Here is a 25,922-nt window from a genome sequence, read left to right as displayed (position 1 = left end):
AAGTATGGAGTAATTACTTTGAACAACTGCTAAATGAAACAAGCAGTGATGACAGCACAGTGGTAAAAAACACTGACCAGGCTATGCAGTCAGGAATACATATCTATACTAGAAGTACAAAAAGCCATCAAAGGCTTGAAATATGGAAAGGCAGCAGGAGTAGATGATATTCGACCAGAAATGCTGAAGTATGGTGGTATAAGAGTCTTACAGTGGCTGCACTGCATAGTTCAGAAAGCCTGCACAGAGGGACGAATTCCCGATGATTTGAGTAGAGCTCTCATAGTACCCATATATAAAAAGGGAAATTAAACTGCATGTGAGAATTACAGAGGTATTTCCCTACTGAGTGTTCCTGGCAAGATCTATGCAAGTATACTTGAGAAACGGTTGAGAAGAATTGTGGAAGAAAGGTTTGGTGAAGAACAAGCTGGATTCAGGCCAATCAGAGGCTGTCAGGATCAGATCTTCACTTTACGACAAATAGTCGAGAAAGCATGGGAATATAACAAAGATCTGTATTTAAGTTTTGTCGATCTGGAAAAGGCATATGACAAGGTGCCAAGAGAGAAGCTATTCAATACGCTGCAGTTATATGGTGTCAATGGGGCATTATATCAAGCAATACTTAGTCTTTATTTGAGTTGTAAGTCAGCAGTTAGAATTGAAGGAAGTACAGGAAGATGGTTTAATGTTAAATCTAGTGTGAGACAAGGATGTACATTATCCTCTCTGTTATTCATTATCTATATGGATCACATTATGAAGGAAAGTGGTATTAAACATGATATCAAAATTGGAGATGTTAATGTCAGCTCTTTGCTTTATGCGGATGATGTTATACTTCTAAATAAATCTGCTACAAGTCTGCAAGATTCTCTGACTAAATTGAATAGCTGTTGTAATAGATATGGTATGAAGGTCAGCAATAAAAGACAAAGACAATGAAAATAGGCAGAATCATTGAAAATGTCAATTGTGTTGTGAATGGAGAACCTGTGGAACAAGTAAAACATTTCAACTATTTAGGCACGATTTTTACTGAAGACGTTAAATTAAATATAGAAATAGACAACAGAATCAGCAAAGCTGGTATGGTGGGAAGTCAATTGAATAAATTCATATGGAATAAGAGAGAAATTAGTCGCAACACTAAATTAGCTGTATACAAGACAGTGTTCAAACCAGTTTTAACTTATGGATCTGAGAGCTGGGTCAGAAGTAAAACACTTGACCAAAGACTAGAGACCACAGATATGAGAGTCCTGAGAAAGATTATAGGCGTGAACAGATGGCATCAATGGCAATATCATATTAAAAACAAGGATATTAGGAAAGAACTTGACATTGTCAGCATCCAGGAATGCTTTAGCAGAGCTAATCTCAGGTGGTATGGTCACTTAAACAGAATGGGCGAGGAAAGATTAGCAAAACAAGTGTTCTCTGCTAGGTTGGCAGCAAAATGACCCAGAGGAAGATCAAGATATAGGTGGATTGATACAGTACAAAGTGCTTTAGACGATAGAAATATAAGATCTGATAATATTGGAGTCTTGACAAGTAACAGACTGATTTGGAGGAAAATTGTAGATAGGAAATTAATAATGATGTAATTTTTTTCATGTAGTACTATCATATCCTGTACACCCCTTGAGGGTACATGGCAGGAATTTGATGATGATGAATTATTTTGCAAAGACAAGTCAAAGATGTGATCATGAAAAGTGTTTTGTTCCAGATAAGTGAGTGATAACTTGTCTTGTTGTTTTTATGAATTTTATTATTTGTCTTTCTTATTAAGTTATTGTTTATGGATGATCTATATAAATTCACCCTTCATTATGAACAATAAATAAAAGAAAACAAACTACACTTTCAATTTTGTGAAGTGATTCAAAACTGAAGTTGACTTTTAGAGGCTAGTAAGTGTTAAAAACACTAGAGCGAAGAGTTTTGTTGTATTGTCAAGTAAAAACAATCAGGTGAGATGTGTTTTTCAAGACAAATGGCTCAACGAAATCACATGGTTGTGCTACAAAGACAGAGTTGCATTTTCTAATACCTGTAAAAAATATCATGGGCTGCTGATAGTAACTCTAGATTGCTATGGGATTTTTAAGGACCTTTCAGGTGCAAATTCAGGTTTCATGTGATATTCAATTCTAACAATGCTGTGACATAGACTTTCTAAAATTTGGTGAACGAATGTGGTACAAGTTCCAAGTTTTAGGGAAGCATTTAAACATGCAAGACCGTTTTTTGAAAGAACAATGAATAATAAGGACAGGTTTCTATTTCTCAAAACTGCTTGAAATTTTAGCCATTATACCAGCAAGTACTTCATCATGTGAATGAGGTTTAGTCAAATGAATCTAATAAAATGGAAATTGATGTTATGAATGAATCTCTCCACCCTGCAAAAATTTGTTCCAGATAAGCCAGTTGTTAAGTGATATTTCAACTAAGTAAAGATACACTGGAGGCCATATGAAGCCATTATGTAAATGAGGTGTGTTGTGACATACATTTTAAATCCACATTAAAAGAAAGGATATTTCTGTATAATTACATGTAATGTGTAGTAAGAAAGAAATAATATATTACTTTGTTTTGTCATTGATTACAAAAAAAAATTTTTTTTTTTAATATCACCTATAACAGTATTTATATAAAGCTGACTGATACCTTTGATAGACGAGTGAAATTTTTTTGTATGTGGTAGATGAGCCATTGGATACAACTGTGTGTATTATATACACAGAGTTACCTCTCAGAATCTTTGCTGACTGACCAATCAGTCAGCAAAGTATGTTTGATATCAGACAAGATATCAAACATACTGTTTCAACAAGGGATTAAAGTTGCCTTCTTTCTGCTGAACAAGACCTTAGATGTTCAAAACCTCTCCACCTGCCACTTAAGTAACCTGGAGTTTACAAGATTACACTTGGAGAATGTGTTATGTAGGACAAATGTTAAAAATAAGCCAGATAATGCAACAACAAAAAAAAACAAGGTATGATCTTACACCAAGCCTGATCTTTTCTCATAAAAAAATCTGATTCATGCAGACCTTGGTGGTGCTCATCACTAACCATCAAGATGCAACAGAATACATGCACGCATTGTTTTTTTTTTTTTTTCAAACATTTAATATGGTTATCATTACCTGCGTGTAAATGAACATTTATTTATTTACTGTTTTCTCCTGATGATGAACCGTTGTTGTTCATGAATCTAGTAGTGTTAAAGTGAAACTAATGGGCAGTTAAACATTTTTATGTGGCATGCATACTTCGGAAGATGCTGAGAAATATGAAAGAAAACCTTGGAGAACGAACTGGCCTATCTTAAAGTGAAAGTCTGACTTTGTCGGATCAGATTTTCACATAGTTGAAGAATTATGGGAATATAACAAGGATCTGTACTTAGGTTTTGTTGGTCAGAAATCATATGACAAGATGCCAAGAGAACAGTTTTGCAGAATATTACAATTTATATGGGGTAAGTGGAACATTAAATTCAGAGTAATACATAAGGTGTATGTAAGTAGTAATTCACCAGTTAGAATTGAATGAGATATAGGAAGGTGGTTTGAGGTCAAATCAGGTTGTAAGAGAAGGGTACACACTATCTCCAGTGTTGTTCATGATTTGTATGGATCATATTATAAAGGAAAGTAGCATTAAAAATACATACTGAAAATAGGCAGCTGTTGAAAACATCAGCAGCATGATGAATGGAGAATTTGTAACAAGTATTTTTCAACTGTTAATTACATTAATTAGTTTTGATACTGTAGAGATCTCTTGTCATTTAACTTATATCTAACACACTTCTGAAGAAGTGTACAAAAAAGCATACAATGGTAGTAGTGAACTGTAGAACTAATAATCTTTATTTTAGAATCATATTGATTTTATAAGTAAAATTAACTCTCTATGAATTAAACTAGTACTCTCAGAGAAATTAGTCAAAACACTAAATTATCTGTATACAAGATAGTGTTCAAACTGCTTAACTTAAGGATCTGAGAATTAGTATTGAAAACAGTTCATTGTAGATAGACCAGAGGCTATAGATGTCAGTCTTGTTAAAAATCAAGGGGAGTTGAACATGTACTATCAATGGTAGAATCATATTAAAAATGATATTAAGAAGGAAGTTAACATCATTAGCATTTATGAATGTGTGAGCAGAGCTAATCTGAAGTGGTATATTCATTTAAATAGATTAGGAGAGGAATTGAGTAAAACAGGTGTTTTGTACTAGGGTAGCAGGAAAAAAGCCTTAAAGGAAGAACAAGATCTAGGTAGATTGATGCAGTTTAATGTGCCTTAAAGCTTTGGAGATATTGAGAAGTACTGCTCAGTTCAGGATCTAAAATATCACAATTTGCCTTGTAAAGGATTGATGGCTGAATTGTATTTGTTTTCGACAGCACTAAAAGAGTAGTTTTAATTAATTTACATGTTCTCTTTGTAAATACATTGGGCCATGGCCAGACTAAAGTTTGTTTAATATTTGACCCAGTTCAGGACAGTATTATTGTGTGTGTGTGTGGGGGGGGGTTGAGACAGCATATATATTTTCTTTATTCTCTCCACACTAAGTAGTTAAAACTCTTAAATTCAAAATAAAAAGAAAACACAAACTCGAAAATCTAGCTTGCACACAGTTCGTATCCAAGAGTATCTCATGTGTAACTTAACCTGTTTAACTAACTAAATCCATTAAGAGATTGAGTCTTCAAACACTTTTTTAACCAAAATAAAAAAAAAATCTTTAATTTACAAAAAACAGACATATATACAACTTCAAATTAACTACTATGCAAGCACTAGTGTATTTTCTTCAAATCACAACAAGAAAAAACACTTACTACACAATCGCATAACTAACGGATATTGTCCTATGTAGACTAAACTTCTGTAACCTTAGTCTCTTGTTTCCTCCTACAAAACCTTTATTCTCTCTTCAGTTCACACAGGAAAACAACTAAGACAAAACTGCTCTCTATATGACAGCAACATAAGATAAAATTCTTGCATCTTCAATCACAGAACATGGATGAAGACATGATATGTTTTCTTAAGACACTTCTCTAACTTCATTTTTTATATGAAAGTAACAGCAAGCTCTATTGAAACTACTAAAAACCATATCTTCACTTTAGAATGAATTTCATTTCTATGTGAAAGTCACAACATTATTCTTAAAACCTTATCAGCAGTTTTAACACTTAGAATAAATTTGGTTTTAAAAAAAACTGTTTTTTTTTTTCTTATGGACCAATAAATTTAATGATAAATTATGCAACAAGTTTTTTCACCAACTGGGCTGGTTGGCTTCTTCAGGGCATACAAACGGTAAAGACAAAGTCGCCAGTACAAAGAACAAACGTATAAAATATAACAAAATTAAAAAGATGCTCAACATCACACAAATGTTTCATTAGTTATTGTTGTGTGCGCACGCTCTGTAGTTTGCAGCGAAATTAAATTCTGGCAATCTTACTGATCTTATTAGGGTTTTCCATGTGTCGGGCAGGATCATTCCTTGATTTCTGTTTAGGCTGCTTTCAGAATGGAGAACCACTGTGACTTCTTTGAAATTGCAACACTGGAAATTTTCTTCTAGATAAGGCATGGAACTTTTGTCCCATTCAGTGATGTGGCTTGTGTTGAAGAAGTGGAGGGCTAATCTGGAACTATCTATTCTGTTGTTTTTAACATCTGCTACATGTTCCTTTTTTCTTATTTCAAGACTTCGTGATGTCTGACCTATGTAGTTCAGACCACAAGAGAAAGGGATGTTGTATACTTCAGCATATTTGAAGAAGGCATTACTGTCTTTTGGTGACCTTAATATGTTCCGAATCATCTTGATCAGTTTGGAAGTTAATCTAATTTCAAAAGGTTTGAAGAGTGTGGCAATCTTTTTTGAAACTGTTCCTGCATAAGGGATGGCAATTGAGGATTTATATTGAGTCTTGGCAGAGTGTTGTTGTGTTTTTAGATATCCTAATCAAAAAACAAGCAGATGGACATATCAGCCTTAAAGTCTACCATAAACCAACCCATACTGGTCATTATCTTCACTTCTCGTTTACTCACCACATTTCTCAAAAACTTAGCATCATACACATGCTCAAAAATAGAGCCACCCCACATCATGTCAGAAGAAAAAGACCTCCAGGACGAATTAACTCGTATATCACAGACCCTGGTAAACAATGGCTATCCAAGAAATTTAATTCAAAAGATTCTTCATAGCAACCCCACACAACAACAATGTTCGTGTTCTTTTTTTTTTTTATCCTATATTTTGCAGCATGTGCCGAATGCTAAATAAATAATACAGATTTTAGCTACATGAAATAAGGGAACATTAATACAAGAACTATTAGACTAGTGGTTTTAGTGTGTTCAAAATGTGACTGTTGAAATTCAAATGAAAAAAAGCTGCAAATTTGTTTACATTTTTGAGTGGCTATATCACATTTGCACACTGGGCAAATGTGATATAATTTATTTATAAACTATGCATATATGGAGTATGTAAGTAGCTTAAAGAATAGGCATTTTGGTTGTGCTTATAGAAGTATGTAGCATGCAACATAAGTTCTTTTAACAAGATGTTGTCACCAATTTTTGGTGTATCAAATTGAGCATTTGTGGCTTATGACTTGCTATTGTGAGCACAGACCACTACATGCATTGAGTCTGGAACCATGCACATAAAATGTTTCTCATGCCCACATGGACCAGCAAAAATTAGAGGGAATATTACTTTGCACACTTTATTTTGTAATTTAACTCCCAAAAAAAACAGATAAAATGTTAAATGCTTCTCCCTTCATCTCTCACCTTTCCACAGCAGAATTGTTACTAACCCATATATTCAGGGCACATCTGAAAAGATATCCATAGCATTTAATAAATATATAGCCAGATAAAATAGAAACTTAAGGTTTCAAAATTTACTAGGAGTATGTGATTCTAACATTCAGCATAGGAATTGTCTCGGACTTGCACTACTTTAAGACATGGACTCTGCCCATGAGTTCATTTATTTGCTTTTTATTAGCGCTTTTAGGTTTCACTGGTGCTTAACGGCTGTTTAGAACTGTTATTTCTCATCAGAGACCAGACAGAAACCTGAAGAGGTTTTTGCCTGGTCTCTGATGAGAACCAACTCTCCATTCAATCCCATAGCAGTCCTGTGTGAAAAAGTTAATAAAAAGGCAAATATATGGACACCTGGGCAGAGTCTGTAGCACTTTGATAAGTATTGTCAATGATGAGTAAAGAAGTTTTAATGTGGTATCTTGTGTTGCTTGCCTGGGAAAGGCTATATATTGTGCATTATCATCCTTTCATGGAAAATAGTGCATGTGAGACGATTTTGTCATGATTTAAAATAAAGTTAATTTTTTTTTTTTTTAATGGGAGGGATGAAATTGACTGTTATTTAAAAGTACTGTGGGTGGGCTTTGAAGGTTACGTAATCTGGAAACCGTTCACAAGCGATCAAACATGATTTTGTAAATCTACTTTTGGCTTCCTAAGTAAAGTGATTATCTTAAACTAGACACCAAAAATTTGTTTACTACCTAAAGATGCTCAGAAATATCCATACACTGAAAATCAAATCCAGAACTTGAAGATTGGAGAGCATAGATGCTATCCATTGGCAAATGAATGAAACTTACGTATGTCACTCCACATAAGTTGTGTGTGGTGGTGGTGGTGGGGGGGGGGGTTTGCCTGGCAGTGATCTGCAGTTATTTGATATTGTTAACAATTAACTATATCAAATAACTATAGTTGAATTCATATTGTAGCCAATCGCTGGCTACAATATGAATTCAACTTCTCTAGATGCATAGCATATCCTCCTCCTGCTTCTTACATTACATCTCTGGACATGTTTCACGAAAAGGTTTGAACAAAAGGTGGTGAAAGAATTTTATTTGGTGTGACATCACAGTACTGCTTATTTGAAGGCCTATAGTGACTTGGAAAAAAAGCTGTCTCCAGAGTAGGATTTCTAGATTAACCCATAGTATTAAGGCACTAATCTCCATGCTGTTCTTTAATGATGGTGCTTAATGACAACCTGGATGTTTCGATTATCAAGTGTCATATTTTTTTCCATTAAAAAAAAAAAAAAAATCGCCACCTATTACCTTTTGTGGTATAAATTTCTGTCATTCTCCAAAAACATGTTTTTTACTTAGTTTACCTTTCACCTATCCAACTACTAATAAATTCCAAACCTGTTGCATCTTAAAATATACTGTTCTTATGTTTTCAGTGGTAAAAAAACCTCCATAAAATTTCTCAGTGCTATCCAAAAGAGAACAGTTCAGCCAGTTGATCACCAACACTCTCCAACTGCTATCTTTCAGATGCTTTGTTGTTGTCTTAAGTGGTTTTTGCAGTTGGCAACAATCGTTTTCTGCATTTATTGCTAATCTTATAACAACATGAGCAGTGGCTACTCAATGCAAACTCACCAAACCTGCTTCTCCTTTTCATCAGCCTCTATCCTGTGGAAGCTTTCTTCATCAAGTATTCCGAGGACTATAATTTCCATCTAGTCCTAAAGAATATCAAAATGTTCCTTCTTTCTTTACTTCTACTCACACATGCATGGTAATAATGTGTTATAATTAGAAGAAACACAAACCACAGTGAAAATTATTTAATTGTAAATATTTCATCCTAAGTATCTTAGGACATCATCAGTACAGTATTTAAACAAAAATTAGGAATAACATACAGTTAGGGCGCATGATTACAATAGAATCTCATGAAAACATGCATAACGTGCTAAAGTAGTACAAAAAAAAAAAAAAAACGTTAATTATTTAACACAGTTTTGTATGATAATTTCCCATACTTCAGGAATAGTAAGAACGTTGTTGCGGTTTAGGTTTGGTCTGTGTAGTAGGGCTTCAGAACTTTCTTTGTATAAACGTTCATGTTTAAATAAAGATCTATGTAAAAGTTTAGCCTTTTCCCAATGGATCCTATGGTTTGGATTTTCAATTCCGTGTTGAGAGAGGCCAGATTTCTGCGGTTTAAGAAGACAAATGTGGTCTTGATGTTCCGAGATGCGTTTCTGAACAGACCTACCTGTCTGTCCAAAGTAAGATAATTTGCATGAGCATGGAATCTCATAAACACCAGGTAACATCAAGGGTGAGAATTTGTCCTTAGGAGAAGGTAATAAGTTGTAAATTTGGTTGATAGGTTTGTAAGTAGTGGCAAAATTGTATTTCTTCATAATTTTAGAAAGACGTTCTGAGATGCCTTTAACGTGAGGTATGGGAATCCTATGCACTTCTTCCTGTCTGGTTTGATGTATGCAGAAGTGACTGATGATTTTTTGAGTTGTTTTGGGATTATATCCATTTAGGATGGCTGTATTTTTGATAACTTCTAATTCCTGGTTTAAAGATTCTTCAGAGTAGCAGAATTTGTGTGCTCTGGAAACTAGTGATTTAATAATGCCAGATTTTTGAGATGGATGATGAGCAGAAGAATTGTGAATGTAGTGACCTGAAAATGTAGGCTTGCGAAAGACGGAAATTGCGATGGAACCGTCTGCTTTTCTTTTGATGTGTAAATCCAAAAAAGAGATACCCTGTGGAGATTCTTTTTCTAACGTAAAGTTGATGTGATGATGAAGTAGGTTAATTTTATCTAGAAACAGTTGTAATTCAGGTTAGCAGTATGGAATCATCCCGAACCTGAATTACAACTGTTTCTAGATAAAATTAACCTTCTTCATCATCGCATCAACTTTACGTTAGAAAAAGAATCTCCACAGGGTATCTCTTTTTTGGATTTACACATCAAAAGAAAAGCAGACGGTTCCATCGCCACTTCCGTCTTTCGCAAGCCTACATTCTCAGGTCACTACATTCACAATTCTTCTGCTCATCATCCATCTCAGAAATCTGGCATTATTAAATCACTAGTTTCCAGAGCACACAAATTCTGCTCCTCTGAAGAATCTTTAAACCAGGAATTAGAAGTTATCAAAAATACAGCCATCCTAAATGGATATAATCCCAAAACAACTCAAAAAATCATCAGTCACTTCTGCATACATCAAACCAGACAGGAAGAAGTGCATAGGATTCCCATACCTTACGTTAAAGTCATCTCAGAACGTCTTTCTAAAATTATGAAGAAATACAATTTTGCCACTACTTACAAACCTATCAACCAAATTTACAACTTATTACCTTCTCCTAAGGACAAATTCTCACCCTTGATGTTACCTGGTGTTTATGAGATTCCATGCTCATGCAAATTATCTTACTTTGGACAGACAGGTAGGTCTGTTCAGAAACGCATCTCGGAACATCAAGACCACATTCGTCTTCTTAAACCGCAGAAATCTGGCCTCTCTCAACACGGAATTGAAAATCCAAACCATAGGATCCATTGGGAAAAGGCTAAACTTTTACATAGATCTTTATTTAAACATGAACATTTATACAAAGAAAGTTCTGAAGCCCTACTACACAGACCAAACCTAAACCGCAACGATGTTCTTACTATTCCTAAAGTATGGGAAATTATCATACAAAACTGTGTTAAATAATTAACGTTTTTTTTTTTTTTTTTTTTGTACTACTTTAGCACGTTATGCACGTTTTCATGAGATTCTATTGTAATCATGCGCCCTAACTGTAGGTTATTCCTAATTTTTGTTTAAATACTGTACTGATGATGTCCTAAGATACTTTGGATGAAATATTTACAATTAAATAATTTTCACTGTGGTTTATACGTGTGTTTCTTCTAATTATGAACGCACCACAGGTTTCGTTATTTAAAAAAAAAAAAAAATGTTATATATTCTGCAGTTACTTCAGTGTTTGTGGATACACAACACACACACACACACACACAAGATTTTCATGGTTTTATCAGTCAGTAAGTTTTTGTGTATACTGTGTTCTTGCTTTAGAATTGAAAGATCACTGCTTGCTGTAGAAACAGTCACATGATTACTAAATATTACTCTATAGGATTTCTTTGAATATCTCATCTTCATTATCTAATGCAGGTCACTTCACAAATGTATTTTTAAATAGTAGACTGAAAAACAGAATTTGTATCACTGTGGACCATTTTAGTTCTTAGCATTATTTAACATGATATATTCAAAATCATCATAGAAATCTTGATTGTCACCCTTTAGTCAAAACTTCATAAATAGTTATTTTGTGATGCCCACTTATAAAAGATTTGGAAGTCTATATATAGTACATTGGTACTCTGAGTGGGTAAGAATTTTTTTTTTTTTTCTATTTTTATTTATTTTTTACATCATCAAATTCCTGCCATGTACCCTCAAGGGGTGTACAGTCTAGAAAACTTATTTCAGAGACTAAACAGTTTTTTTGTGCCTCTTGCAGGCTACATTCATTATGTGAGGCAGTGGTCTCACTTGTGAGATGAAATAAAGATGATAAGAAATTATATTCTTGGTTTAATCCTTTATCCAAGTGTAAGCAAACAAAGTTTGCACCTGAAGTATTTTCAGGACAATGCAACTCGTATATAGAGGCTAATGACTTCACATCACTGGCCTTAGTATCCCATAATGCAAATCACAATGTTTGCTTACACTTGCATAAAGGATTAAATGAAGAATGTAATTTCTTGGCATCTTTAATTTATAGTGTAACCAAGTGGAAAAACTTACAACTCTCTCTAATCCAGAGAATTTTAATAATAAGGTGTGACACCTTTTGGCTACTCATATGAAAATATGACATCTGCATTACTTCAACCTTGGTATCATCTCTGGATCCTTCCCATAATGCATACCATTATACATGTCTGTAAGGATATGTGCTCTGCATTATGGGATACTAAGGCAAGTGGTGTGAGGTCATTAGCCTCTATATACAAGTTGCCCTGTCCAGAACATCTTCAGGTGCAAACTTTGTTTGCTTACATTTTGATAAAGGATTAAACCAGGAATATAATTTCTTGGCATCATTAATTTATAATATAACCAAGTGGAAAAACTTCCAAGAACTTGTGAGATGAAGTTCATTGCCCACGTTAAGGTAATTGCAAACATCCATGCTCACAGCAGGATTCATAATGCAGCCTGTTGGTTGGAGGGCATAAACGCTAACCACTCAACCAACCAGAATTGGTTGGACGATAATTAGCTGATTCCAAATAAATAACAGTTGTCATATCTATATTTCTGATGCCTTCTTTCTTTCTTGGAAAAAAAGAGCATCAGAAATAATAGGAGAATAAAATGAGACCTTTTAATTTTTATGTTGCTTCATTGAATGAAGAATGAAGGCAAGTCAGCCAATCTGATATGGAGGTAGCAGGGTTTTTCATCCCACAAAAACAGGTAAATCAGTGAGAACACATGCAACTGACAGGTATAATGCTGCTGGATTTATAACACAACTGGCCTCAGTTGCTTTGGCTGCAATTCAAAAATAATCATTAATGAAATGTACATATCAAAGAAGTAGATATTGGTGTTTTCCAATCATATACGTATGAATAATAAAATAATATTATTCTGATTCTGCTGTAGTCAGATTCATTTTTTATTGGTATTGATTCACAATTTAATCCATAATAATAATAATAATAACAGCAGGTGTTTCTGATTATGATTAATAAGATAAATGAAAATGTGTCATTTCTTTCATTGAATAGCAACTCCAGAACCTGAAAGGAAAGAAGAAAATAAACCAGCTGCTTACAGACCACCTCAAATGCGCAATCCTTCTGCATCAAGTGGAAGTGCTCGTCGAAACCAAAAATCAGCTCCTGAGCTATCCAGTGAACTTCATTTTCCTTCACTTTCTGCTGCAAGCATTGATGTTCCTTCAAAGAGTACTAAAAGGTATAGCATATTGTAATTTCTACATATCAAAAATTTGTTTGAGTATTAGTAGATAACCATGTAGATGAAGAACAATGATTTATTAATTTGTTAATTTTTTTTTTTTATATATATTATACTTGACAAGCAATTATATTGTTGTTTTAATACTTTACCCAAGCACAGGCAACCATTACACTGATGTGTAATGATTTGTCTGCTTTTGTCATCCTGGCATCACACACCAGTTTTTTTATAATCATTCCTCTCTCATTCTGTTTAAGTGACCACAACACATGAGAGCAGAGTTAAAATATAGGAGTCACACATTATGGAATGATAATGATATCAAATTCATTTTAATGTGATTCTGAATTTGGCACTATCATTTGTCACTCCCTAAATTTTCCGAATTGTCAAATCAATGAACTTTAGTTGTTGATCACATTTTTATATCTAACCAGATATATTTCAAATCCCTGATTTCAAATTGGTTTGAACATCATCTTGTACACTTAGCATTTATTTGACTGATACACTACCTTACTAGCTTTGCTTATCCTGTTATTAAAATATGTAGCTTCCAGAGATATAAGATACTGTGATAATACTGCACGAGAATTTTATTACTAACTTATTATCAACACTTTTCCTTCAAATTAGTGTTATCTGTCAGGGCTCCAATATTGTCAGTATAAGACGCATCTAACTGCATCACTCCACCAAGAGCTTGGTTTTCCCCTGAGATTTTTTTCTTACAACTCTGGCATGAAACATCATACCATTTCTGCCAACCTGACATGTTATAAAATCTCGATGTAGCTTAAAAATATCAAAGCGCTTTACGTTGATTTTTTACATAGGTCAAGTCCCATGAGAACTGTAAATAACCTTGTTTGTTTCTATGTATATTTTGCAAAATATTGATGGGGAAGGGAATGTATTTACTGTTTTAACGTCAAAAACAAAGGCAATGCTTTCCCATCGGGGAACTTTGTATATAGTCATGTGTAAGAGTGCAGGAAAAGTTGTTTACTAGTTTTGTATATAAGAGTTGCTTACAAGCTCTGCACTAACAGCAAAGTGTCAAAGAGGGCCGCTAGTTTTAGAGACAAGTTTCCGTGCCCGGCAAAATACAATCAAAAGAATGCAAGGAGAAGAACAAAGAGCGGGTCAAACTTAAAAGAAGATGAAAGAGTCATGCCGAATTCTTTGGGATTTACACCCTTAGTGCAAGACACCAAGATCGCAAAATAAAAGGGGACCGAGCAGAGCATAAGGGACTTCCAGACGTCAAGAGAAGGTCATCAAAAGTTGGAACCAGAGCGGAAGCGAGCTGAGACTATATGCAGAGTCCGAACTAGAGCCAGTTGGCGGCAGTCAGCAATTAGAACAGAAGTTCCCGAAGTAAGGATCCAGAGGAGAATTTGCCCGTATGCTGAAACCTCTTGTATGTGCTATTTGAGTACCGCAGATTGCAGTCCAAAAGCCCGCTAATATCCCAATGTGATACCGCTAAAGCAAGATACTCCTGAAGGAAGCCTAAACTTGAGATGAAAGAAAAGCCATAAAGACTTTAGTAAAAGACTCTTGACTGAATGTGTGACACAGAGCCTCTGTAAGTTGTATCGTTCTGTATATTTTCTCTTATAATCTAAGAGATATATTGTATATGGACTGTTAAGAGTTAGTTTATTAGTAATTAGAAGTGTCCATAAGAGAGTCAATTGGTATGTTAGAAGTCGATATAAAAATCTGTAAAAATAACTTAACAGAGAGTTAACTAACCTCTTTGCGAGTAAACTAGAAGTTTAATAAGTTGAATTCATAAGCAGAGAGTAAATAGGTTTTTGAGTTAAAGAGATTATTTAGTGTTGAAGTGAAAGGATTTTAATCTTATGCTGAAGATTTTATAGATAGGTAGGGAAAGCAATCTCCCTGTCATTTGATTCATGTATATTTCATATTAATGTAAATAAATGTGTTTTAATTATTTAGTAAAAAGAGTGCTGCTGCCTGATCCTTTATTTTACAACTGCATTGTTTCTAAATAAATCGGACTTGTGAGTGGGAAACAATTAAGGCAATAAAAGCACAGTTTAGTTACTTACGAACCACGACTGTTCATATAAACTTTGTTGAAGGAATTTATGCTAGTAGGAGAGAGAGAGAGATCTACCGGAAGTTTTATTGACTCTTATGCCGAATATTTGATATACTGATGGCGCAGTCTTACAAATAAATTTTTAGTGTTCATAGGCATATGGCTAATAAATACGGAAGGTGGATAAACATAACACGCAGTAGAGTAAGTGAGTAAGGTTAAGAGAGAAAATGCACATTAGAATAAAGATAAAAAGAATTAGGAATAGAATAAAGATAGAAGAGTAAAGATAAAGTTATTACATATAGGCAAAAATAACATACATTTACAATGTCCCATTATGTTTAAGAGGCATTATGTTTTATGTTTAAGATTAGTAGAACGGGGTGCTTAAGGGTCAAAACTGTATAACTGAGAGGAGACCTCCACATAGCCTTTAAAGGAATGCGGAGAACCGACCAGGGCTTCTGACCTAATGTCATATAATAATACCCATATATAAAAAGGGAAATAAAACTGAATGTGAGAATTACAGAGGTATTTCCCTACTGAGTGTTCCTGGCAAGATCTATGCAAGTATACTTGAGAAACGGTTGAGAAGAATTGTGGAAGAAAAGCTTGGTGAAGAACAAGCTGGATTCAGGCCAAATAGAGGCTGTCAGGATCAGATCTTCACTTTATGACAATTAGTCAAGAAAGCATGGGAATATAACAAAGATCTGTATTTAAGTTTTGTCAATTTGGAAAAAGGCATATGACAAGGTGCCAAGAGAGAAGCTATTCAATACGCTACAGTCATATGGTGTCAATTATATCAAGCAATACTTAGCCTTTACTTGAGTTGTAAGTCAGTAGTTAGAATTGAAGGAAGTACAGGAAGATGGTTTAATGTTAAATCTGGTGTTAGACAAGGATGTACCTTATCCCCTCTCTTATTCATTATCTATATGGATCACATTATGAGGGAAAGTGGCATTAAACTTGATATCAAAATTGGAGATGCTAATATCAGCTCTTTGCTTTATGCGGATGATGTTATACTTCTAAATAAATCCGCTACAAGTCTGCAAGATTCTCTGACTAAATTGAATAGCTGTTGTAATAGATATGGTATGAAGGTCAGCAATAAAAAGACAAAGACAATGAAAATAGGCAGAATCATTGAAAATGTCAACTGTGTTGTGAATGGAGAACCTGTGGAACAAGTAAAACATTTCAGCTACTTAGGCACAATTTTTTAGTGAAGATGGTAAATTAAATATAGAAATAGACAACAGAATCAGTGAAGCTGGTATGGTGGGAAGTCAATTGAATAAATTCATATGGAATAAGAGAGAAATTAGTCGGAACACTAAATTAGCTGTATACAAGACAGTGTTCAAGCCAATTTTAACTTATGGATCTGAGAGCTGGGTCAGAAGTAAAACACTTGACCAAAGACTAGAGACCGCAGATATGAGAGTCCTGAGAAAGATTAGAGGCATGAACAGATGGCATCAATCGCAATATCATATTAAAAACAAGGATATTAGGAAAGAACTTGACATTGTCAGCATCCAGGAATGCGTTAGCAGAGCTAATCTCAGGTGGTATGGTCACTTAAACAGAATGGGCGAGGAAAGATTAGCAAAACAAGTGTTCTCTGCCAGGTTGGCAGCAAAACGACCCAGTGTAAGACCAAGATATAGGTGGATTGATACGGTACAATGTGCCTTAAACGATAGAAATATAAGATCTGATAATGATAATATTGGAGTCTTGACAAGTAATAGACTGATTTGAGGACAATTGTAGATAGGAAGTTAGTAATGATGTAATTTTTTTCATGTAGTACTGTCATATCCTGTACACCCCTTGAGGGGTACATGACAGGACTTTGATGATGATTAGTAGAACTAATCACTTGAGATTAGTTCTACGCACATATTCTTGAATGCTAACAATGTCAGCTCCCTACCTAATATCTTCATTTTTAATATAATTCTGCAACTGATGCCATCTGTTCACTCCCCTAATTTTTTTTTTTCCCCTCAGAATTTTTCTCAGATCCATAAACCAGACTTGGTGTGAACACTAACTTGTATACAGCTGATTCGGTGTTTTGACTAATTTCTTTCTTATTCCATATAAAATTGTTCAGTTGACTCCTCACTATACCAGCTTTGCTAATTATGTTGCATTTTTCAATATTTAATTTTGCCACTTTCACTAAAAAAAAGGTGCACCTAAATAGCCAATGATTTGAGGACAATTGTAGATAGGAAGTTAGTAATGATGTAATTTTTTTCATGTAGTACTGTCATATCCTGTACACCCCTTGAGGGGTACATGACAGGACTTTGATGATGATTAGTAGAACTAATCACTTGAGATTAGTTCTACGCACATATTCTTGAATGCTAACAATGTCAGCTCCCTACCTAATATCTTCATTTTTAATATAATTCTGCAACTGATGCCATCTGTTCACTCCCCTAATTTTTTTTTTTCCCCTCAGAATTTTTCTCAGATCCATAAACCAGACTTGGTGTGAACACTAACTTGTATACAGCTGATTCGGTGTTTTGACTAATTTCTTTCTTATTCCATATAAAATTGTTCAGTTGACTCCTCACTATACCAGCTTTGCTAATTATGTTGCATTTTTCAATATTTAATTTTGCCACTTTCACTAAAAAAAAGGTGCACCTAAATAGCCGAAATCCAAGAGTACTTACCATTATTATTATTATTAGCTTTGCCCTTTTTCTCCAGATATTCCAAAAATATAAAGTTTGGTATTCATTTCCTACTTTGCTATTTAGATCTTTAACAAAGATAACTTTCTTCTTTAGTAGAATCTTCTGTGGAACAGTGTCTCCCCCCCCCCTGCTTTTCTCTATATTTGTCTTTTTTATGTTAAGTCAGTTGTGAAGAGTAAGTTAAATATATATATATATAATTTTATTTTTGTTTATTGGTTGGTTAGAATTCATATTCATTGCTTTAATTTCATATCTGTAATGGTTGCATTGACTTCAAAGATCAGCATGTTTTGAATTACAAAGAATGATGCATCTGATAATGTTGGAGTCTTGACAGATAACAGATTGATTTGGTGGAAAATGTAGATAGGAAGTTAGTGGTGATGTGAGTTTTCATGTAGTACTATCATACACAGTGGCGGCTCGTGGCTTGAAATCGTGGGGTGCTGCAACTTTCGAAATATACACACACTAAAACCACACATATAACCACAGTGATTAGCTATCATTAGTACAGTAATTCAAACAAGGGCACGTCATTACAATGGAATCTCAATATGCCTGCAGTAACGTGTTATAGAAGTAAATTAAAATATAACTGGAAAAAAAAAAACATATATAAAGAGACTATTTTACGCAATTTTGTATGACAGTTTCCCATACTTTAGGAATAGTAAGAACGTTGTTGCGGTTTAAATTTGGTCTGTGCAGTAGGGCTTCAGCACTTTCTTTATATAGACGTTCATGTTTAAATAAAGATCAATGTAAAAGTTTCGACTTTTCCCCAATGGATCCTATGGTTTAGGTTTTCAGCTCAGTGTTGAGAGAGACCAGATTTCTGTGGTTTGAAAAGACGAATGTGGTATTGATGTTCCGATATTCGTTTCTGAACAGATCTACCTGTCTGTCCAAAGTAAGACAAATTTCAGGAGCATGGGATCTCATTAATGCCAGGTAACATTAGAGATGACATTTTGTCCTTAGGAGAAGGCAACAAGTTATAGATCTGGTTGATGGGTTTGTAAGTAGTGGCAAAATTGTATTCACAATTTTTGAAAAACGTTCAGAGATGCCTTTGACATTAGGTATGGGAATTCTGTGGGCTTCTTCTTGTCTAGGTTGATGTGTGGGGAAGTGATTGATGATTTTTTGAGTTGTTTTAAGATTATATCCATTTAGTGTGGCTGTATTTTTGATTATTTCTAGTTCTTGGTTTAGAGATTCTTCAGAGGAGCAGAATTTGTGTGCTCTGGTAACTAGCGAAAAGAAAAGATTTTCACTTTTGAACCCAAGCGAAAAAATTGTTTATGATATGTCGACGCTTTACGCTAGAAAAAGAATCTCCACAGGGTATCTCCTTTCTGGATTTACACATTCTAAGAAAAGAAGATAGTTCCACATCTGTCTATCATAAGCCTACATTTTCAGGTCGCTACATTCACAATTCTTCTGCTCATCATCCATCTCAGAAATTTGGCATCATTAAATCACTAGTTACCAGAGCACACAAATTCTGCTCCTCTGAAGAATCTCTAAACCAAGAACTAGAAATAATCAAAAATACAGCCATGTTAAATGGATATAATCTTAAAACAACTCAAAAAATCATCAGTCACTTTCCCACACATCAACCTAGACAAGAAGAAGCCCATAGGATTCCCATACAATTTTGCCACTACTTACAAACCCATCAACCAGATCTATAACTTGTTACCTTCTCCTAAGGACAAAATATCACCTCTAATGTTACCTGGCATTAATGAGATCCCATGCTCCTGCAATTTGTCTTACTTTGGACAGACAGGTAGATCTGTTCAGAAACGAATCTCGGAACATCAATACTACATTCGTCTTTTAAAACCATAGGATCCATTGGGGAAAAGTCAAATCTTTTACATTGATCTTTATTTAAACATGAACGTCTATATAAAGAAAGTGCTGAAGCCCTACTATACAGACCAAATTTAAACCGCAACGACGGTGAGATTCCATTGTAATCATGCATCCTAACTGTATGTTATTCCTAGTATTGTTTGGATTACTGTACTGATTATGTCCCAAGATACTTGGGATGAAATATTTATGTATTAAACTAATCACTGTGGTTATTTTTAGTGATGAATTTGCCACAGTTTTCATTATATAAAAAATACATACACACTGTAAGTACAGTGTATATGTGTTTGGATAAAATATCAAAATTATGATAAAATTTTAGTGTGGTATACTTCAAAATTACTCTTAAAAATGAAATATATTCTTCTTGATTTGTTTAATGAAAAAATATTGTTTATTATCGATAAAATTATACAGTTGAGTATAATTCAAAATTACTTAAAAATAAAATCCATTCCTTTAATTGTAATGTAATGTCCAAATATTTAAAGAGACGGAGTAAACACGATAAGCACTACGAACACTCTACTACTGGTGCAAACTGCATATAAACAACAGTGGAACTGTGCGACGGACAGTGCCGCATTGCACTAATAGCTCGCATCTCACTATGATTTGCATATGCTTGCGCTCGTGGCAATATGACACTGTGGTAAACACACTGCTGCTAGTGTCCTTCGCCCTCCTAAGTGCTACAAGACAAATTTTTATTATTTTTTATACAAAATAAGAGAATTGTATAGGATTGTTGATGATAAAATTAAATATTACAAGCAAATATAAATAAATTAATAAATATATTTATATATCGAAAAAAATTGGGCATACTGCAGTTCTGCGGTGCCTATGCACGAGCCATCACTGATCATACATATCCTGTATACCCTTTAAAGATACAAGTCAGGAATTTGATGATGATGAATGATGCTTAATTATATAAAAAAAGAATTAAAATATTTATTTTAAATATTTAAATAGATAATCACAACAGATAAAATTTGGTATATCAACCATCCAAACAGCTACACAGCTAAAATATATCAAAGCTATATGTTTCATATTATTTTACTATAATATCAAAATATTATATTGACTTCAGTGGACACTTTGCATTCATGTAATTCATCCTTTTAAAGGAAACTGACAGATAATTTCTGCAGGTTTTCTATTAGTAAAAATTTATTTTTTAATATCCTATATATCATCATCATCATCCTCATCAAATTCCTACCATGTACCCTCAAGGGGTGTACAGGATATGACAGTACTACATGAAAAAATTACATCATTACTAACATCCTATCTACAATTTTCCTCCAAATCAGTCTGTTACTTGTCAAGACTCCAACATTATCAGATCTTATATTTCTATCCTCTAAGGCACTTTGTACCGTATCAATCCACCTATATCTTGGTCTTCCTCTGGGTCGTTTTCCTGCCAACCTGGCAGAGAACACTTGTTTTGCTAATCTTTCCTCTCCCATTCTATTTAAGTGACCATACCATCTGAGATTAGTTCTGCTAACGCATTCCTGGATGCTGACAATGTCAAGTTCTTTCCTAATATCCTCATTTTTAATATGATATTGCCATTGATGCCATCTGTTCACGCCTCTAATCTTTCTCAGGACTCTCATATCTGCGGTCTCTAGTCTTTGGTCAAGTGTTTTACTTCTGACCCAGCTCTCAGATCCATAAGTTAAAATTGGTTTGAACACAGTCTTGTATACAGCTAATTTAGTGTTCCGACTAATTTCTTTCTTATTCCATATGAATTTATTCAATTGACTTCCCACGATACCAGCTTTGCTGATTCTGTTGTCTATTTCTATATTTAGTTTACCATCTTCAGTAAAAATTGTGCCTAAGTAGCTGAAATGTTTTACTTGTTCCACAGGTTCTCCATTCACAACACAGTTGACATTTTCAATGATTCTGCCTATTTTCATTGTCTTTGTCTTTTTATTGCTGACCTTCATACCATATCTATTACAACAGCTATTCAATTTAGTCAGAGAATCTTGCAGACTTGTAGCGGATTTATTTAGAAGTATAACATCATCCGCATAAAGCAAAGAGCTGACATTAACATCTCCAATTTTGATATCAGGTTTAATACCACATTCCTTCATAATGTGATCCATATAGATAATGAATAACAGAGGGGATAATGTACATCCTTCCCACGATACCAGCTTTGCTGATTCTGTTGTCTATTTCTATATTTAGTTTACCATCTTCAGTAAAAATTGTGCCTAAGTAGCTGAAATGTTTTACTTGTTCCACAGGTTCTCCATTCACAACACAGTTGACATTTTCAATGATTCTGCCTATTTTCATTGTCTTTGTCTTTTTATTGCTGACCTTCATACCATATCTATTACAACAGCTATTCAATTTAGTCAGAGAATCTTGCAGACTTGTAGCGGATTTATTTAGAAGTATAACATCATCCGCATAAAGCAAAGAGCTGACATTAACATCTCCAATTTTGATATCAGGTTTAATACCACATTCCTTCATAATGTGATCCATATAGATAATGAATAACAGAGGGGATAATGTACATCCTTGTCTCACACCAGATTTAACATTAAACCATCTTCCTGTACTTCCTTCAATTCTAACTGCTGACTCACAACTCAAATAAAGACTAAGTATTGCTTGATATAATGCACCATTGACACCATATAACTGCAGCGTATTGAATAGCTTCTCTCTTGGCACCTTGTCATATGCCTTTTCCAAATCGACAAAACTTAAATACAGATCTTTGTTATATTCCCATGCTTTCTCGACTATTTGTCGTAAAGTGAAGATCTGATCCTGACAGCCTCTATTTGGCCTGAATCCAGCTTGTTCTTCACCAAGCTTTTCTTCCACAATTCTTCTCAACCGCTTCTCAAGTATACTTGCATAGATCTTGCCAGGAACAATCAGTAGGGAAACACCTCTGTAATTCTCACATTCAGTTTTATTTCCCTTTTGATATATGGGCACTATGAGAGCTCTACTCCAATCATCGGGAATTCGTCCCTCTGTCCAGGCTTTCTGAACTATGCAGTGCAGCCACTGTAAGACTCTTATACCACCATACTTCAGCATTTCTGGTTGAATATCATCTACTCCTGCTGCCTTTCCACATTTCAAGCCTTTGATGGCTTTTTCTACTTCAAGTATGGATATGTATTCCTGACTGCATGCCTGGTCAGTGTTTTTTATCACTGTGCTGTCATCACTGCTTGTTTCATTTAGCAGTTTTTCAAAGTAATTACTCCATACTTCAAGGATATCTTTTTCTCCTGTTTTCATTTCACCTTTATCATCTCTAATTCCCTTTACAGCACACTTTCCTCCATTCCTAAGCTTCTTCAACAACCTCCAGAATATTTTGCCACCTTCTTGATATTTATTTTCTATATTCTTGCCAAAGTCCTCCCATGACTTTTGTTTAGCTAGTTTTACACACTGTTTAGCTTTCTTACATTTGTCTCTGTATTCTGTAAGAGTAAAAGCTGACTTATTTGCCAGGAACTTTTGATATGCTTTCTTCTTTTCCTTCACTGCCTCTTTAACTTCCTGTGTCCACCAGGGAGTTCTGATTTTTTTATCCTTGCACACAACCTCACCACATGCCTCTCTGGCAGAATCAATCAATGTTTCCTTCAGAGTTTGCCACTGAATCTCCAAGGTTTGATTCCTGTTTTCAAACTCTTTCATTTTCTTTTCAATAATATTTCTGTATTTTTGTCTACAGTTCACATCTGAGAGCTGCTCGACTTTTATTCGCTTTAAAACTTTCTTACATGTTATTCTTTTCAATATGAAATTCAATTTTATCCTGCTCAAGACTAAATAGTGATCACTTCCAATTTCAAATCCTCTGTACACTCTGGTGTCCTGCACCAGGGAGAAAACATCACTATCAACAATAACATAGTCAATGAGACTTTTCTTATTCCTAGCCTCTTCTCTCCATGTGAATTTGTGCACATTTTTATGTTGGAACATGGTGTTAGTAATAACCAGTCCATGTCCTGAGCAGAAATCCAACAGATATTTGCCATTATTATTAGCTTTGCTCTTTTCTCCAAATTTTCCCAAAATATTTTTGTATGTCTCACAATCATTTCCTACTCTACTATTTAGATCCCCAACAAGGACCAACTTTTCATTTTTCATTGTGTCAGTTGCTTTTTCTAAAGCCTCAAAAAATTCCTCCACTTTTACCTTAGTAGAACCTTCTGTGGGACCATAGGCACCAATAAGTCTCATTGTCCAGTTCCCCATTCTCATATTTGCCCACATTACTCTACTTGAGACTGACTGCCATTCAAGAAGATTAGCCTCGTATTTTGTGTTGAATACTATGGCTACTCCTTCTTTTCCTTGATTGTCATTGCCTGAATATAACATTTTGTATTTATTGCTCAGAAAGATCTCACCAGTTTTGGTCTTTTTTGTTTCAGTCACCCCTATTATGTCGATCTGGTACTTATCTAATTCCTCAGCTAGCTCCATTTCTTTGCCATTCAGGCTTCTTACATTGATAGTACCGATCTTTAACTCTGGTGATGTTGAGTTGGGGTTTGTTTTCAGATTTGTTCCAGTAGCTGACTTTTCGCTGTTCGCCCTGGTTCCCTGGCGAAAACAACGGGGGCCTTGTTTAACCGGGCGACGCCCCAGCCGGCATGAAATTTTGTCATGTTGTACCATCATTTTTTATTTTGGTTTAACCAATAAGAATACAATTTGGTCGACTAAATCCCAAATTGCCAGCCCTTCCTCGTTCGTTCAGTATCAAAAGTAGATACCCAACAGGGTGCACCACGAGAAGGTGAGGATTGGACATTAGGTCAGAAGCCCTGGTCGGTTCTCCGCATTCCTTTAAAGGCTATGTGGAGGTCTCCTCTCAGTTATACAGCTTTGACCCTTAAGCACCCCATCCTATATATCTAGCTTTTAAATTCTTATTAAACACAGAAGATAACTATATCGTCATTCTAGAAATTACATGAGAAATTACATGACTCAAAGAAAAGCATTATCTCTCTTGCTGAGATTCTCGCAAATTCATTTCTCAGGGATGACATCAGACACTACACAAAGAATAAGCATAGCATTTAGATAAAAGTTCTATAGTTTCACTTGACTATGTGGAGACTTGCTTTGCAGCTTTTATTACATTGTTGTTCTCTTTATTTTCCTTTATTTCATTTTTTATTTATTTATTATGATTATTGTTTCTACTCATTCATTGTCTGTTCTACCCCATATCCTTAGATCACAACAGAAACTAGAGATCTCACTTGATTATTATGCTTGCACTTATTTTCTTCTAGCAAGTAAGTTCAATGAAAAGCTTCTTTCTTTCATTGATGTGGACACGAAGATTATTATTATAACAAGTACAACATTTAATTGGGCATTTCCAAAAGCTATTCCATGAAAAAAAAAATTTTATTGTGGATTTCATTTTGCTTCATGGAATGTATACTTGCTGCTTTCCATTTGAGCACTCACCGACTTATTTAGGCTTGCTGCATTAGAGTGGTATATGGTGCGATTGAATTAAAGAGAAGATAAATCATCATTGATGTACAGGATATCTGTACTTTGGCTACTTTTAATTTTATATGTTAATGATAATGTAGGTAAAGGGTAATGGTTGACAGTTTAATGTGGCAGAGTATGAGGTTGAGTTACATGCTTTGTTCTTTTCAGCAGAATGCAACCTCATGCACAACCATGCATTTATATTGATAGAATTGCACCTGGAAATTGATGAAGCTAGGGATTTGGGAATGATTAGTGAACAGTTAGTTGAAGCTTAGAGGACATATCTAAAATAGCTCAATGGATCGTTTGAATATTAAGAAGTACACTGGTAAGCAGGGAAAGGATGGTTAATATCCCTCCTTATAAAATTTTGACTTTGGACTTTTCTGCATACAGTTGGTTGACGGGATTTTTTGGTTATGTAGAAATGAAGGTAGAGAGGATTCAGGAAAGGGACCACGATAGTGACTGGTCTGTAAAATGCTCAATATGAGGATATAAACTGAAGATGTGTGTGTGTGTGTTGAGGGAAAATAGAATAGAAATATTGTCATCAAATCCCTGATACGTAACCTAGGAGTGTATAGGATAGCATTTTTGTTTACAACAACCCTCGTTTTATATCTCTTAAACCTTGTGTGGCTAATAATTAAGCAAAATTCCTTCCTTGGTTGCTGATCAGTCGTTCAGTCGGTCTCATTCCTTCTGTCCTTTTTCCTTTCCTC

The 25,922-nt window shown here is 34.6% G+C and overlaps 1 protein-coding gene across 1 annotated transcript in view; it reads left to right on the top strand.

The window, feature by feature from the left end:
* LOC150104663 (protein CDV3 homolog) overlaps window positions 1-25,922 on the top strand; it is an 83,705-nt gene that overhangs the window by 39,946 nt on the left and 17,837 nt on the right. Inside the window, exon 4 of the mRNA XM_090395860.1 lies at window positions 12,726-12,915. Coding sequence (XP_090251986.1) covers window positions 12,726-12,915 — 190 coding nt within the window. The remainder of the gene's footprint in view (window positions 1-12,725; window positions 12,916-25,922) is intronic.

Source organism: Typopeltis vanoorti, chromosome 7 (genome assembly GCF_054136105.1).
Source record: "Typopeltis vanoorti isolate ZY-2024b chromosome 7, IOZ_Tvanoo_1.0, whole genome shotgun sequence".
Taxonomy (NCBI): domain Eukaryota; kingdom Metazoa; phylum Arthropoda; class Arachnida; order Uropygi; family Thelyphonidae; genus Typopeltis; species Typopeltis vanoorti.
The sequence above is the reverse complement of the archived record's forward strand: the minus strand, read 5'-3'. Positions and strand labels throughout refer to the sequence as shown.